A 15,498-nucleotide genomic window follows, 5' to 3' on the forward strand; every position below is an offset into this window, starting at 1 on the left:
AGCTGCCTTTCGTCGTCCCAGTTGATCTCAGTATCTAACCCAAGAGGCAGGCAGGACACACTGGCCTTTCCTGCTTACGTAGGAACTAAGTTACAGAAAATCGATGATTCCTTTGAGGGCTCAAAGTGACTTGAGGCCAGAATTAATGCAACCCAGATCAATGGTGCATCTTACCTTGTCTTATTCCTTTTCTTGAGCACTCTTCCCCCTGGTCAAGGTCCTTTGAGATAGTGGCACCTGTTCTGTTATCTGGGGACAGTGCCCCACCCTGGGGAGGGCAGAGACAAGGACATAAGTACAGCAGAGAAAGGAGGAACTGCACTGGCAGTGTGTAGGTATTTTACTCAAGAAGAGGCATCAACTATACGAGTTCTGCCACCAAGAATAAAAGCAAAGGAAGGAGAAGAAATAAATGGGTGAACACACCATTCAGGGAGCTGAGAGGAGAGGCAGCAACCCGTGCTCCCTCCTCCATCTGCTTCCTTCCCTCCTCGGGCAGGTTGCTGGGCTGAGTTTGATGTTGATGTTTAAAGATTTAACATATTTGAGATAACACGCTGAAGAACAAGCCGTGATTAGGGGCTCAGGGGGACAACCTGAGGATCCTTTCCTTTCAGCTCTGGATGAAAAACCCTCAGAGTTGGTTTTATTTATTTATTTATTTATTGCAGTACGCGGGGCTCTCACCGTTGCGGCCTCTCCCGTTGCGGAGCACAGGCTCCGGACGCGCAGGCTCAGCGGCCACGGCTCACGGGCCCAGCCACTCCGCGGCATGTGGGATCCTCCCGGACCGCGCACGAACCCGCGTCCCCTGCATCGGCAGGCGGACTCTCAGCTGCGCCACCAGGGAAGCCCCAGAGTTGGTTTTATTAAGTGACACAGAGGGAAGAAGACCGTGTGACAATGGAAGCAGAGATTGGAGTGCTGAAGCTCTAAGCCTAGGATCCCCAGCAGCACCAGAAGGTGGAGAGAGGCCTGAAATAGATGCTTCCTCAGAGCATCTATTTGTTACAGCAGCCCTAGGAAACTCATACCGGCAGCATGAGCAGTATGACCTACTAGGCAGGTCCTTTCCCAAGGGAATGGGATTGCTGTGATGGGCAAATCTGGCTCGAGGACTTTTACCCAGCCCTTCCCCATCCCCACTCCTGCCCAGGGGACAGCCAGGCACCAGTCCAGGTCTCTCCCCGCCGCCCCCAGCTCCCTCCCATTTTCCCCTCTTGCTTCTCAGAGCACCTGACCAGACCCCCTCATATCTCAATGGTTCTCAAGCTTTCACCTTTTTTGCTTCATCTATTCCTTTTTCCTTTCTGTTTTTTTCTCACATCTTTTGAAGCAAATCCCATCCATCCTGTCATTTCACCTGTACATATTTCAGCATATATCCCTGAAAACAGGAAGTAGTGTTTTCTAGCGTAGTCTCAAAGCCACTAGCACACCCAACACATTTGTTGGTGAATAATTCTCTAGTCTCCTCTAGGCCTTATGTACACTACTAGGTTGTCTCAGAAATGTCTTTTTGAATGAAATAATGCCATTTGCAGCAACATGGATGGACCTAGAGGTTCTCATACGGAGTGAAGTAAGTTAGAAAGAGAAACAAATATCATATCGCTGATATGTGGAATCTGAAATATGACACAAATGAGCTTATCTACAGAATAGAAACAAACCCACAGACATAGAGAACAAGAGGGAGGGGGCTAGGGGAAGGATGGGTTGGGATTTGGGGTTAGCAGATGCAAACTATTATATTATATATAGGATGGATAAACAGCATCCTACTGTATAGCATAGGGAGTGTCAATATATTCAGTATCCTGTGAAAAAGCATAAGGGAAAGAAATGTAAAAAACAATGTAGATATATGTATAAGTGATCACTTTGCTGTACAGCAGAAATTAACACCACTTTTAAAATCAACTATACTTCAGTAAAATAATTTGTGTGTGTGTGTGTGTGGCTGCCTTGGGTCTTTGTTGCTGCTCATGGGCTTTCTCTAGTTGCAGCAAGCAGGGGCTACTATTAATTGCGGTGCGCGGGCTTCTCATTGCGGTGGCTTCTCTTGTTGTGGAGTGCGGTCTTCAGTAGTTGTGGCTCGCAAGCTCAGTAGTCGTGGCGCACTGGCTTCGTTGCTCTGTGGCATGTGGGATCTTCCCAGACCAGGGCTTGAACCCGTGTCCCCTGCATTGGCAGGCGGATTTTTAACCACTGGACCACCAGGGAGGTCCTCAGATTTCTTTTCACCTCCAGAATTATTGCTGACCCCCAGAAGCTTTTGTTTTTGTGTGTTCTATCTTATTGCTATTTACCACTTGGGAATGAAAACCAAGACATTTACGAATACATGTGGCAATTTATTTCTCATAAACTCATTGCATGTCCACGTAAAAAATAACATATTTTTAATGAAACATAACTGTTTTCAAAACAAAACATGTTGGTGAGAAGAGTGGCATTTTTTTTTTTTTTTTTTCGCGGTACGCGGGCCTCTCACTGCTGTGGCCTCTCCCATTGCGGAGCACAGGCTCCGGACACGCAGGCTCTGTGGCCATGGCTCACGGGCCCAGCCGCTCCGCGGCATGTGGGATCTTCCCGGACCGGGGCACGAAACTGTGTCCCGTGCATCGGCAGGCGGACTCTCAACCACTGCGCCACCAGGGAAGCCCTATTTTGTATTTTTTTAAAGCTTTTTCATGTCAGCTGCATTCTCATACCGGCTTGTGACTTCAGTTGGTTGTGATATATTGCTTTGATTGAAGTGTGAAGAAAATCCAGCCTCACACAGGGCATGCAGTTGGGAAAGGGAGAGAGGAGTATTTTCCCGAAAAGTATAGTCCTCATAAGGAATGGCCTTTTTTAAGAAAAAAAGAAAAAAAAGGGAATGACCTTTTTTGGTAATTATGGACATTTTTCTCTGTTGCTCTGTGAAAAGCAGACAAATTTCTTAAAGGAAAATTGGAAAGTGGAATGTGAAATCATCTCTGAATTTTTCGTACACTGTTGAAGTCCATTGGTCTATCTTGTACTTTGAATGGATCTTTTATTCATGCATGATTTTATAACATCCTACATGCGTCATTTGGAAAATATTGATTCAGTGAGTTATACACATCTTCCAGATGTTGAAATGTTCCATTAGTCAATATTTTTTTAAAAAAATCTCATTTGTTACTATCACCGCCAATCTCATGAGAAAAGTCCTTCAGGGTTGGGAAGCTGCCCAGCTCACAATGGTGGATACATTTCCTCAAATTCTAATTTTTGTTTGAAAGCTTGAATTTTATCATTGCCGATAAATCGCGTCAAATGCACTGAGCCTGTGCAAACATCACCTTCCTTTCCAAAAAGTCTGGGAATCCTAATGATAATTTCCATCATTTATCGAGCCCTTGTTCTATGCTGAACGTCTTATTAAGCAATTTATGTACCTGTTCTTGTCATTATATTCATTTCTACTACATTCCTGAAAGGTATTATTCCTCCTATTTTACAGATGAGGAAACTGAGGTCCAGAGAGGTAGGTACTTGCCCAAGGTCACACAGCTAGTGGTACTCTTCTATACTATCAGAGTTTCAGAAAAGAATTTTCCAGGTAGGACAGGTCTAACTGAGATACTCTGACCCCTTGGGCCCAAGAGTTAACTCCTGCTTGTCAGAACATGTATCCATTGGTTCAGATGGGGAAATATGGGTGCCCCCTCAAGACATAGCCATCAAGGCTTAGCTCAAATGTTACCTCCTTGGAGAAAACTTACAGCCTCCCTGGGATACAATAAAAAGTCTCTTAGGGCTTCCCTGGTGGCGCAGTGGTTGAGAGTCCACCTGCCGATGCAGGGGACACGGGTTCGTGCCCCGGTCCGGGAAGATCCCACATGCCGCAGAGCGGCTGGGCCTGTGAGCCGTGGCCGCTGAGCCTGTGCGTCCGGAGCCTGTGCTCCGCAACGGGAGAGGCCACAACAGTGAGAGGCCCGCGTACCGCAAAAAAAAGTCCCTTATCACTTATTGATTGGTAGTTAAAAAGTGCTCAGCACCATACTCCATGTGCTAGATCCGTTACTTTGTTTCCTCCTGGCAACAGGCTTGCAAAGGAGGTGGTATTATCCCCTATGTTAATTTCCTGTTGTAACAAATGACCACAAATTGACTGGTTTACAAATTATTATTTTATAGTTCTGTAGGTCAGAAGACTCACTGGGCTAAAATCAAGGTGTAGGCAAGGCTTTGTTCCTCCTGGAGGCTTTAGGAGTGAGTCTGTTTCTTTTCTAACTTCTAGAACCTCCTGCATTCCCTGGCTCATAACCCTACCTTCATGTTCAAAGCCAGCTACTTAGCATCTTGAAATCCCCCCCCCCCGCCCCCCACCGCTTGTTACTTCTCTGATTGTCTGACCTTCTGGCTTCCTCGCTCCTTTTTTTTAAAGGATCTTTGTGTTTATATGGGTCCCACCCACATGATCCAGAATGATCTCTTCATCTCAAAGTCCTCAATTTAATCCCATCTGCAAAATTCCTTTTACCACGAAAAATTCAGAGATGATTTCACATTCCACTTCCCAGTTTTCCTTTAAGAAATTTGTCTGCTTTTCACAGAGCAACAGAGAAAAATGTCCATAATTACCAAAAAAGGTCATTCCCTTTTTTTTCTTTTTTTCTTAAAAAAGGCCATTCCTTATGAGGACTATACTTTTCAGGAAAATACTCCTCTCTCCCTATCCCAACATCTGCCCGGGTTCTGGAGATGAGGAAGTGAAAATTTTTGGGATGAGATTTTTCCGCCTACCACACCTCCTTTTACAAAAGAGTCATAGAAAGTTTAAGTAACCTGCTGAAATTCACGCAACCCAGTGAGTGGGGGACTCAGGATTTTATTTCTGGCCTGTCTTGACTCTGGGCTCCTCCCTTGTCTCTTATTGCAAGTATGAGGGTTTGCTAAGGACTGCAGGGCCCACAGTGTTTGTTCATATTTTCCTTTTCATATTTATCTCCTTGTATTGAAATTATGTGGTGCCACCATTAAAAACAAACAAACATAAAACATACTGTTGGTAATCCCTGGCAGTCCAGTGGTGAGAGGACTCCAGGACTCCAATGTAGGGGGCACGCCACAAGTCTGATCCCTGGTTGGGGAAGTAACATCCTGCAAGCTACCCAGTGCGGCCAAAAAAACCCAAAAAAACAAACAACCAAAAAAAAAAAAAACCCACCCCCCAAAACACCCCAATAGTGTCAACATTAAAAAAAAAAAACTTGTGGTAATATCTCTGTAAGTGATTTGAAAATTAGAACTGAGTATCATTGATCATAATTTTGATTTTTTTTTTTTTTTTGGCTGAGTTGGGTGTTTGTTGCTACGCGCGTGGGCTACTCTGTTTTGGTGCGCGGGCTTCTCATTGTGGTGGCTTCTCTCGTTGCGGAGCACAGGCTCTAGGTGCGCGGGCTCAGTAGCTGTGGCACGTGGGCTTAGTTGCTCTGTGGGATCTTCCTGGACCAGGGCTCAAACCCGTGTCCCCTTTTTTGGCAGGCAGATTCTTAACCACTGTGCCACCAGGGAAGTCCCATAATTTTGATTTTTTGTTCAAGAACCGTTATGATGAAAATCATACATCAACCATTATGTCACCAATGTGTTTTCATATCCCTCCCTGTCTTTCTCTATATGTAGGCAGAATTTTTCTGTGGTTTTAACCACAGCATGGATACAGTATTGTATTGTTTCCCTAGCTTTTTTTTTTTTTTTTGGCCGAGCCGCGGGGCTTGTGGGATCATATTGCCCTGACTGGGGATTGAACCCGGGCCACCGCAGTGAGAGCACAGAGTCCTAACCACTGGACTGCCAGAGAATTCCCTTCCCAAGCTTTTTGTTAAAATTTTTTTTCAAGCATACAGAAAAGTTGATGGTACCACTTAGATCCAACAACTGTTAACATTTTGCATTATTTACTTTCTCTCCCTCTATGTCTATTTGTGTGTGCTCATATAATTTTATTTTTTGTTGCACCATTAAAAAATAACTCAGGTATTATGACATTCACCCCTAAATTCTTCAGATGCATATCCTAACAAAAGAACATTCTCTCACATGAGCATAATATCATTATTATATTATGGAAGTTACCAATAATTCACTAAAATCATCTACATCCAAGCCATACGCAACTTTCTCCGTCAAAAAATATTTACCAGGTTAAAAAACACCAGTATCCAATCAAGATTCACGCACTGTATTTGGTTAAGTTTTTTTTTTAATCTCTTATTTTATTTTTAGAATTTTGTGTTGAAGTATAGTTGATTTAAAATGTGTTAACTTCTGCTGTACAGAGAAGTGATTCAGTTATACGTATATATGTTCTTTTTCATATTCTTTTCCATTGTGGTTTATCGCAGGCTATTGAATATAGTTCCCTGTGCTATACAGTAGGATCTTGTTTTTTATCTATTTTATATATAGTAGTTTGCATCAGTTTAGCTCTTTTATTTTAGACAATCCCTTCCCCTTCTTATATTTTTCATGGCATCCCATTGTTGCAAAGACCAGGCCCTCTGCCTTATGGAATGTGGCAATGGATCTTACTGTTGATTCCCTCTGCTCAGCACGGGGTCTGGTAATAGTAGCCTCTCTGTCTGCTTGCTGAGCACTTGAAAACAGCGATCATGGTTATGAATAATAATCACAGAAGCTAATGTTTATTGAGGGCTGGTGCGTTCACACTCACCTAATTTGATCCTCACAGAAATCTTGGGAGTTAAGAAATTTTATTAGCCTCATTCACAGGTGAGGAAACCAAAGACTTGGGAAACGGAATTAACTTGCCCGAATCACTCAGCTAGAAGGGCCAAAGTAGGTGATAAACTGCATGGTCAGGTAGGGGGTTCACTGTTTCTTGAACCAATGACCCGAAAGCTGGTCTGTCTGTATGCGTGCATGTATGCGTGTGATAGACAACGCTGAGTGCTTACTATTTGCCAGGCCCCAGTCCTAAACGCTTTACCGGTGCGTTTTCATATTTATTTCTTCAAAATATTCTCCAATGCCTAGCTAAAGGCGTGGCACAAAGTAGACGCTCAGATAGTGTTTGTGGAATGAATGAAAAGTGAATAAAGTAATGAATGGACGGATGTGACCTACATAAACCGGGACTACTCTGAGATCTTCAGCGCGCACTTCGGAGACCCCGGCCCAAGGACGACCCCCGCCCAGGACGATCCTGGGGTTCGGGGGCGCGGGCGGACTTCAGGCCGCGGCTCCCGGGCTCCGGACATCCCGAGTCCCGCCCACCATCCAGGTGGCCTCCCGGCTGGTAAGAAAGCCGGGCCGACCGGGCGCTTTGGGGTTATCACCTCCGTCCACTGTCCTTTCCCGTCCGGCGCCGCAGCCGGACCCGGGAGCTCCAGGTCCGCGGCGGGCGGGCCCGCATCCGCTGAGGGCCGCGGGCTCGCTGTCCGCCCCGGGCCGACTCCCGCCGCGCACGCCCACCTGTCGGCCGCGCCTGCGCAGCGCGCGCTCGGCGCGCCCGGCCTCCCCGCGCCCCGCGGCACGCGGCCAGTGCGCAGGCGCGGCGGCCGATGCGAGTGTGTATGTGCGGGCGAGAAGATGGCGGCGGCGGGGGAAGCGGCGTGAGGAGTCGGACGAGCGCCGAGGCTCATTGAAACGGGCCGCCATGGCCCTCCGCAACCCGCAGGTAGCACCCGGCCGGCGCCCTCGGCGGGAAGGGGCCCCGGGCCGCGGGCGGGTGGGCGCCGGGGCGGACGGTAGGGCGGGCGCACCCCGGCCCCGAGCGAGCGTGTGGGAGTGGGGGAGGGCGCCGGGACACGCTGCCCGGGACTAGGCCCCGAGCCTCCCGCCGCCTCCGCGCCTCCGCCGCCTGCAGCCCGGTCCGCCCGCGCCAGAGCCCACCGGGCCCCGCTTCAGAGGGGCGGCGGAGAGAGGGCGCCCGGGCCGGCCTGGAGAGGGCGTGGGGGGCGCGAAGGGGTTAACCTCGGGGCTGGACCGCGGGGCGAGCCGGCGGTGCAGATGGGGCCCTGGCTGCCCCGGCAGGCAACCGGGAATCTTCGGGAGGCCCCGGGGCGGCACAGCCTTCCACGCCCTGTGGTCGCCTCTCTGCCCGGAACGAGCTACCAAGATTTGGGGTGCCTCGTTTTCCCCATGGCCCCAAAGGTTGCTTTCGCAGTTTGATTGGCCCGGGGCGGGGGGGCGGCTTGCCGGTGTTCTGACTTTTAGACTCAAGTCACTAAGAAGCAGCCTAAGGTTACTGGTGCAAAGAAAACTCGAAATAACTCGCCAGGACCATACTTGTACCTGCCTTTGAGTGACATCTTTTGCACGAATCCGCCTCAGCCTGGCTGACACTACTAACGCACCCTGTCAGAGCGGTATCTTAGGGGTCGTTTGTGATAATCCCGTAGTGGAAAGAAAGAGTAAATCTCACGCTTTTAGAGACATAAGAGTGTAGAGTTGAACTCTTATTCCCTCTCCCCACTCCCCCCGAATACAATTGGTCTGGATAAAAATCGGCATGTGGTATTGTCAGGCTTGCTGTGGACCGCTGATGTGTTGACTTCTAAGCCCTAGAAGTTATTGTGCGTTTTTATATCATCTCAGTGTGCTGTTGTATTAAATAAGGGAAAATGAAACAAAGTAGCTGTTGGAAAACTGGTGGCCGGTAAATCGTAACCCTTTCAAAGCAATTGGTTTTTCTTGCCCTTTTGGAAATAGAGTCAGGTTTTAGTAACTATTGGAATTAACACGTGTCGTGGAATTTGAGACTCGATAACTTAAAAAAAAATGAGATCTTACAGGAAGCAGCAATTTTGTTAAACTTTTGGCACTTTAGTTTGGTCTACAACTTTCCGCTTTAAACTTTTGTTCACTTGTACATCTGCGTTTTAAAGTAACTCAGTTTAGTTCTTTGCACAAAAAAAAGGGCTTAGTAGTGGTTGAATAAATTTTACAAGGGTGCAATTCAAAGATTTCTTTCCTTAAGAGATTTGGTGTTTACCTTTTTCTCACCTTAAATTTTATTTTTAAATTAAGCTTTGCTCTTATTTAAAAAAATTTAAATTTTATTATTATTTTTGGCTGCGTTGGGTCTTTGTTGCTGCGCACGGGCTTTCTCTAGTTGTGGTGAGCGTGGGCTACTCTTCGTTGCGGTGCGCAGGCTTCTCATGGCGGTGGCTCCTCTTGTTGCGGAGCACTGGCTCTAAGTGCACGGGCTTCAGTAGTTGTGGCTCGCGGACTCAGTAGCTGTGGCGCACGGGCTTAGTTGCTCCGCCGCACGTGGGATCTTCCCGGACCAGGGCTCGAACCCTGTCTTCTGCATTGGCAGGCGGATTCTTAACCACTGCGTCACCAGGGAAGTCCCCACTTCCATTATCAGAAGCACCAATCGCAATGCAAAGTGAAATGTTAATGAGTGGTGATAATAGGTAAAAGTGATTGTAATTTCATTTACTTTCCTAAATGTCCTAGTATTTATGTTTTATACAGCAATATTGCCTATACACATCTTTAGAAAACTGGAGTGGCAACAGTTAGCTGAACATAATGCAGGGGACACGGGTTCGAGCCCTGGTCCGGGAAGATCCCACATGCCATGGAGCAACTAAGCCCATGCGCCACAGCTACTGAGCCCGCGTGCCACAACTGCTGAAGCCTGCGTGCCTAGAACCCGTGCTCCGCAACAAGAGAAGCCACTGCAGTGAGAAGCCTGCGTGGCACAACTAGAGAAAACACAGCAACAAAGACCCAATGCAGCCAAAAATAAAATAAATAAATTTGTAAAAAAAATTAAAGTGTGATTAAAATGCTTTTAAGTTGTAGCATGCAGAAGGTAGGAAAGGAAATAGTATGAGTTCTCATATTTTTCTTTCTTTTCCTAATTTTCTTTTTAGAAGAATAGTAATGAAAACAAGTAATGAAACATATGTGATAGGATTTAATGATTGGATCCTGCTTGAGTCAGGCTAAGCATTTCAATAATTTTGTTTTATTCAGTTACCTGCTGTCCTGAAGGTCCTGCCATAGTCATGGCCATTCATTAATTCACCAAGTATTGGTTGGGGTCTTGCTCTCTGCTAAGCACTGTTATTTGTTATTGCTTGTTTATTATTGGGGATATCAATCACAGATTAACAGTAAGGGTACTCTTTTCTTTTTTCTTTTATTAAGTTTTTATAAGGGTCCTATTTTAAAATTGGATTTTTAAGGTTACAATTTAAAACATTTATATAGTTTATAGCCTATTTCCATACCAATGATTGAACCCTTTTCCCTGGATTGACATGAAACAGTGCAAAACTTAGAAACTTTTCTAATGCCAGTAGTTTTCAACACATTTTAATAAATACAACGAACTTTGACAGTTGAAGTGAAAGTACATCTCTGACATTTGTTGGCATGAGGGAACTGATTTAAATGATTTGGGGTAATTAACTTGAACTGACCAATTCTGCCGTAAACCAGAAGAGATTTTTGTGATCATTGCAGTCATAGTGAAAACTCTACAATAATGCTTCGTACATCCTATTTGGACATCGTGTGGCTGCTCCCGTCCTGGTCCTGTGCAGCGGGCTCCCCCTCATCTTTTCACTGCCTCACATACAGCATTGTGGCGCCCACATTTTACACTGTGGAATTTCTTGGATCCAGTTTACAGCATATGGTAGAGTGTTGCTGTATCGTTGAATATCTTTGTAACTGAAAGCTGTATTAGTAGTTCTCCAAAGAGATACATTTTTATTGGAGTTTCATAGTGAGCAACTGAAGTAAATAAAATTATTTGAAATACGGGATATTTGGAGATACCAGTTTTCCTTTGCATCGTGACAGCAAAATCTTGAAACATGTCCTAAGACTAGATAAGCCGTGTGAAGCTTGTGCGTTGGTGGTCGCCTCAGTGGTGTTTACACGGGAGCAGTGGCGATGAGCCTCGTCCAGGGCCTCACCCGCACCCTCTGGAGCCTGTCTTGTGGGGACCGTGTCCTGAAATGAGCAGATAGCAAGCGGGCCGCCTCATTCCACATTCCTCTCTGGAGCGACAGTTAGGGCACGTATTCGAGAGCTTTTTTATGTGGAACGGAAGCATAGGAAAACTTAAAGGACAAAAGAATCCCAAAGCTTAATGATTATTTAATGCCAGTGGCACATTTACTTTGTGCTGTGTTCAGAATATAATATTGAAGTAATTGAGAAAAGTTGTATCGTCTCTGCTTGAATTATAGTTCATCAGGGTTATTTTTTGTTGGTTCTTGTGTTTTTACAAATTTCAGACAGGCAAATACTTGCTGTTAATGGATCTGGTTTTCCAAGTGGCACATTAAGGGTGGTTGCTGAGGACACTCCTTCCTGATAATATACTAAATACCAAAACAGTGGGAAGCACTTGCTTTTGAATTTGTAATTACGCTGTTACAGTTGTCTTTACTGCCACACATGCAAGAATCACTGTGGCACAAGACAGATAAATCTGTTTGCAATGGAATTTACTGGCCTTGGGCCACTGGATTACTGTCATTTGTCACTTTAGTGCTACTTCAGCAGTGTAGATGTTCATTTCCAAAGACTTACATGTGCTTGGACTGCAGTTTTCCTGTTTATTGAAGTGATCTCCCAATAGGTCTTTCTGTGACCGTTTCTGTCATTGCAGTCTGTACTAAGAACAATAGGCAAGATAAAGGTAGCCCGTGGGGTAGGTTTATAGTACTGTTTGTTTCAAGAATCAGGAATTGTAGAATCTATCGTAAACCTAGATGTGGAGTCTTCAGAGTGTAGACTTTTCATGAGTGGGCTACTTTCTGACTGTTTAAAAGCTCCGCAGATATGACCCCATTTTCAGCAGGAGACCCAAGAAACCAAGAGCTCCATGCTGCCCCCTGTTTTGAAAGGCGCTGTGCTCAGGTTGCCCTCTCCTGGGAACAGGGTCGGTGAGGTGTAGAGTGGAAGTGTGGTTTGGGGCAGGGAGTGAGAGGATACAGCGTGTCTTCCTGGACTTTCCCTTTCTGGCTCACTTGGGAATTGAGAGATGACCATGTGCCTGCAGAGTGTTAGCCCAGGTCTGCACCAAGGGTCTGCGCACCCAGGACGCCTGCTCTTGTCCCTCAGGCCCCTCCCTCCTGGGCTTCGTCTGCAGCTTTACTGGTTGTCATTCTTCAGATCAGTTCTCAATTTATTTTTCTGGTATCAGCTCAAGGGCCATCTCGTAAGTCTACGCTCTCTGATTTAAGAGTCTCACAAGTAGTGCATTAGAAATGAAAGTACCTCCTAATAGAAAGGCTGGTGCCCCACTCTTGTGCCTTTGGTACCTGAGTTTTACATATAGCTGCCTGCCTTTCTCTTTCTCTTTCTCCCTCTCTCTCTCTTCCTCTCTTTTTCTGATGGTACAATTTTGTTTCCCCATTTGTACTTGTTTTATGAAGAAATGCTGCCATGCCCGTGCTCTTTTGTAGCAAGTAGTCTTTAAAGTTTCAAAAGATTCACCATGACAGCTGCAAACTTATGTTGTCATTGGAGCTACTGTGAAAAAAACCCTTAAATGTTAATTGAATAATATTAGAGGTATTCCTGCTGTAAGAAACTGAATGTAGGAAAAAATGCGCATTTAAGACCGCACAAAATAGAGGGGTTCATGTTACAGACCTGTTACTGTGAACGAGCTGGCTGGGGTGGGAAGGGAGGGGTCCCATGAATACCATGCCCCCCCGCCCCCCCCCGCTCCTGGGGCTTTAGTCCCATGAGGTGCACTGGTTGCACGGGAAGCGGTGGGGACAGCTTTTCAGACCATTTTCTCAACTTACTCTCCTCACTGTTCACAAAAATAGAAGTTTATCATTATTGTGAGTACACGTCAAAAATACTCATTTCTGTGTTTTAAAATACGTTGAATAAAGCTGGATATCTGTATAAATTACAAGTTGCAAGCCATGGGCCTTGTGAACTAGAACTAGCACCGCCCAAGAACATGTAATACATGGCTCTGGGGGGAAGTTTTGATGGCCTTTTGGTCTAATGAGTTAGTCTGCATTGTTTAATTGTTCTTGCATAAACATGATGGTATCCTTTGCTCTGGATATAAGCAATACATGTTAAATTTTATTATATTCATTTAAATTTAGTCAGGGCCACTCAACTTGTGAATTTATTTGGTATTCTGATAATTGTCAAGAGGATTTCTGGTGTTCCTCTTCTTTTGTGTCTCTCCTATTTTAGACAGTTCATAACTCCAGAGGAGTGAAGCAGTTGCCTCTTTTGAGACTTTCATCGTTAAAATATATACCCTTTATATATTTTTTTTGAAAACATCAGTTTTTTTCTTGTGATAGGACTTGGGGGGGAAATAGAAGAGAATTTGAAAATGACATTTAATTCTGGAGTTTTCAGAGTTGCCTGATGTTATAAAAAACTTCTCTCGATATTTAAATAGTAATTCCCCTCAAGTGGCTGCCAAGATGTGTGTATTTATTTGAGACCCTGGAGAGTAGGCCTTCTGGGTAGATCTGATAATTGGATAAGGAATAACATACTTATTATAAAATTAAGCATTGCAGCAATCAGCATGTGGAGAAAGTTGTGCAGTGTATAAGCTGCATGGTTTATGAAGTGCCGTGACTGGTTTGATCCTTACGGCAACTCTGTAATGTGTTGTTATTATCATCATTTTACAGATGAATAAAGTGAGACTCAAGAGGTTGTGGGACTTCCCTGGTGGCGCATTGGTTAAGAATCCGCCTGCCAATACAGGGGACACAGGTTTGAGCCCTGGTCTGGGAAGATCCCACATGCTGCGGAGCAGCTAAGCCCGTGCACAACTACTGAGCCTGCGCTCTAGAGCCCACGAGCCACAACTACTGACCCCGCGTGCCAAAACTGAAGCCCATGCACCTAGAGCCCGTGCACCACAACAAGAGAAGCCACCACAGTGAGAAGCCCGCGCACCGCAAGGAAGAGTAGCCCCCGCTCGCCACAACTAGAGAAAGCCTGCGCGTAGCAACAAAGACCCAATGCAGCCAAAAATAAATGAATCAATAAATAAATTTTAAAAAAAAGTTTAAAAAAAGAGGTTGTGATGTGAAGTCGCATGGCTCTTAAATGAGCTATCAGGGACTTAAAAGCAGGTCTTTGGACTTCTATCCTTTGCCTTTTCTACTTGGCCAAACTGATAAAGGCCTGATGTTTCACAGTGTGACTTCCCCATGGTAGTTCCTCAGTGAAGGTTCATGGAATGGGCAAGTGAATGAAATAAAGGTTTACATGTTTAAAGATATTAATGTGTTAGTAATTACTAAGGGTTGCTAATCTGCTACTAATTATTAATTACAAGATTTTGTGTAGAGTGCATTTTGGTGAAAGTTCTTACTGATTTTATTTTTAATTAATTTATTTTTGGCTGCGTTGGGTCTTCGTTTCTGCGTGCAGGCTTTCGCTAGTTGCGGCGAGCGGGGGCTACTCTTCGTTGCGGTGCGCGGGCTTCTCATTGCTGTGGCTTCTCATTGTGGAGCATGGGCTCTAGGCACGAGGGCTTCAGTCGTGTGGCATGCGGGCTCAGTAGTTGTGGCTTGCGGGCTCTAGAGCGCAGGCTCAGTAGCTCTGGCGCATGGGCTTAGTTGCTCCAAGGCATGTGGGAACTTCCCAGACCAGGGCTCGAACCCGTGTCTCCTGCATTGGCAGGTGGATTTTTAACCACTGCGCCACCAGGGAAGTCCCACTGATTTTATTTTAAAATACAGAATAAAGACTTGCAATTTCTGAAACAGAAATATTTAAAGTAAAAAGTATGTCCCTCTCTTCCTCCCTGATCCTTGGTCCTCACCTTGATGTCTGTCTTCTGTGCCTTTTTGTGTTTGGGCATTGTTGTTTTTGTTCCCTTGTCTCATAATGCGGTCTCTTCTAACCAGGTAGTCACTGAACTGGATTTTTTGGAGCTAGTCTTGTTTCTAAAACTATTGAAGGCATCTATTCAAGTATAGGAAGTGTTCTTATTTTTACCAAATTTTGCCAGGGGATGGAGCAGATGTTCTGGAGGTTAAAGTGGTTCCCTGGGACCCGTATACTGAGAACTGTAGAAGTGCTGTAGAAATTTATGACTATTAAAATGCCTAAACCATTATTTTAAAAAGAAATGATATTTTGAAGATGTTCAACCCCTTAATTATAGCAGCCATGCTGTTCAGTTTCTGTATTGTAAAAAAAAATGTCTCATTCAAAATTAAATTCTTGTCTCTTGGTCAACTCTGCACTAAAGAAGATTACTGAGAGGACAACCCTTTTGTTAGTTGGAGAGGTTGATAGGTCATTAACCCTAGTGCATAGTGGGGAATTGGGTAATGAACCTGGGTTTTCCCCGTCTTCTCCAAAATCAGGCTTTGTTCACCTCTCTCTTTGTGTTTTTGTTTATTTATTTATCATTATTTATCATTATTTTTTTTTTTTGCCACGCCATGATCTTAGTTCCCTTACCGGGGATCGAATCTATGCCCCCTGCAGTGGAAGTGTGGAGTCTTAACC

The 15,498-nt window shown here is 45.1% G+C and overlaps 1 protein-coding gene across 1 annotated transcript in view; it reads left to right on the forward strand.

Moving 5' to 3' along the window:
* The first annotated feature begins 7,545 nt into the window (after window positions 1-7,545).
* The window catches only part of USP10 (ubiquitin specific peptidase 10), a 67,724-nt gene continuing 59,771 nt past the window's right edge, over window positions 7,546-15,498 (forward strand). The window contains exon 1 of the mRNA XM_022583021.3: window positions 7,546-7,681. Coding sequence (XP_022438729.1) covers window positions 7,661-7,681 — 21 coding nt within the window. The 5' untranslated portion in view covers window positions 7,546-7,660. The remainder of the gene's footprint in view (window positions 7,682-15,498) is intronic.

This window comes from Delphinapterus leucas, chromosome 20 (assembly GCF_059928025.1).
Source record: "Delphinapterus leucas isolate spDelLeu-1000000601 "Yukka" chromosome 20, BTC_Dleu_Yukka2, whole genome shotgun sequence".
Classification (NCBI taxonomy): Eukaryota; Metazoa; Chordata; class Mammalia; order Artiodactyla; family Monodontidae; genus Delphinapterus; species Delphinapterus leucas.